The sequence below is a fragment of the Myotis davidii genome, unplaced genomic scaffold (assembly GCF_000327345.1).
Source record: "Myotis davidii unplaced genomic scaffold, ASM32734v1 scaffold168, whole genome shotgun sequence".
NCBI classification, from domain to species: Eukaryota; Metazoa; Chordata; class Mammalia; order Chiroptera; family Vespertilionidae; genus Myotis; species Myotis davidii.
This window is the reverse complement of record NW_006383016.1, coordinates 4,115,067-4,116,607: the sequence shown is the minus strand read 5'-3', so window position 1 is coordinate 4,116,607 and position 1,541 is coordinate 4,115,067. Positions and strand designations below refer to the sequence as shown.

General features: G+C 32.2%; 1 protein-coding gene across 2 annotated transcripts in view; it reads left to right on the top strand.

The window, feature by feature from the left end:
* The first annotated feature begins 826 nt into the window (after nucleotides 1-826).
* MPP6 (membrane protein, palmitoylated 6) overlaps nucleotides 827-1,541 on the top strand; it is a 24,839-nt gene continuing 24,124 nt past the window's right edge. The window contains exon 1 of one of the 2 annotated variants that reach the window (XM_006779010.2): nucleotides 827-948. In XM_006779010.2, coding sequence (XP_006779073.1) covers nucleotides 832-948 — 117 coding nt within the window. In that variant the 5' untranslated portion in view covers nucleotides 827-831. The remainder of the gene's footprint in view (nucleotides 949-1,541) is intronic. The other variant, XM_006779009.2, reaches the window with a different exon arrangement.

Below are 1,541 nucleotides of genomic sequence, written 5' to 3'. Positions count from 1 at the left end.
ATCTTCATTTACAGAGAATATTGACTGTCATTTTCTTGTGATGTCTTTGTCTGGATTTGGTATCTCATAGAATAGTTGGGAAGTATTTCCTCCTCTCCTTTTTTGGGGGAGTTTGTGAAGAATTGGTTTTAATTCTTTAATATTTGGTAGAATTCACCAGTGAAGCCATCTGATTCTGGGCTTTTGGAAAGTTTCTTTTTTTATGTTAATCCTTACCCAGGGAAATTTTTCCATTGACTTAGATAAAGTGGAAGGGAGGGAGAGAGACAGAGAGAGAAACATCAGTGTGAGAGAGACACAATGATTGGTTGCCTCCTGCACGTGTCCTTGACCAGATTTGAACCCGAGATCCTCTAACCACTGAGCAAACCCAGCTAGGGCTATCGGAAGTTTCTTGATTACTAATTACTATATTTTTAAAATTTATTTATTAAAATATCTTATTTCTTCCTAAGTAATGTTTTTTAACTTTAAGTTATAAAATAAGTTAAGATTATAAGCATGTATAAGGTAGCCTGATAAAGCCCAAATTACATATAAAAACCTGTCCTGCTACTAATTCATGGGAAGTCAATTTGAAACATATTTAGCAATTCAATTTTTTTAAATGTGACTTTTCAAAAGAGTGTTCATTGTTAATGCCCTTTTATTTGAATTATTTTATAATCGTATTTCATAATGACTTGGGATTTAAGGCTTTTTAAAATTTATTGAGGTGACATTGGTTAATAACATGTTTCAAGTGTACAGTTCTGTAATACATCATCTTCACATTGCAATGTGTGCTCACCAAAGGTTTTATTTTAATACGTTGTTTTTATCTCAGCAGAAATGCAGCAAGTGTTGGATAACCTTACGGAGCTGCCCTCATCTACGGGAGCAGAAGAGATAGACCTAATTTTCCTCAAGGGGATTATGGAGAATCCAATCGTAAAATCACTTGCTAAGGTATATTGGTTTATTCATAAGATTACTAAATTATTTTTTTTAATTATTTTTACAGAGGTCTTTTCAGATATTACTGTATTAGAACTTAGACTTAGTTAGCAAATAATACGTACCACATAATGAAATCTTAGTATACATCAAAATTGGACCACTTTTTGCTTTTTCTGTGCTGACTTTAAATACAGGATGAAATGACCCTTAGTTATATGGCCTGTGTTGTAACACATTTAAAATTTTAGGGAAATCATAACTGAACCATCATGTTACAGTGTAGTGGGCCCTATGAAAAAGATCCTGGTTCTATCTTTATTTTTAACAATAGCAAGATGCTGACTTTCTTTTTTCTTTTTCTTTTTAAATTGAATTTATTGGGATGGTATTGGGTAATAAAATTACACAGATTTCAGGGGCTGGTTTTCTTTTTTTACATTAGACCATGCACCTATTTTTGACTTCTTATATCTAGAACTTTTTGAAATCTTATTTTCTCTTGGCTAACCCTGGTATTTTAAGTCTCTTTCCATAATCAGTTCTGTAATAATCTCTTTAACTCACTCATCTTTTATAGCTATTTTTGGCCCAGTTTTTTTCTC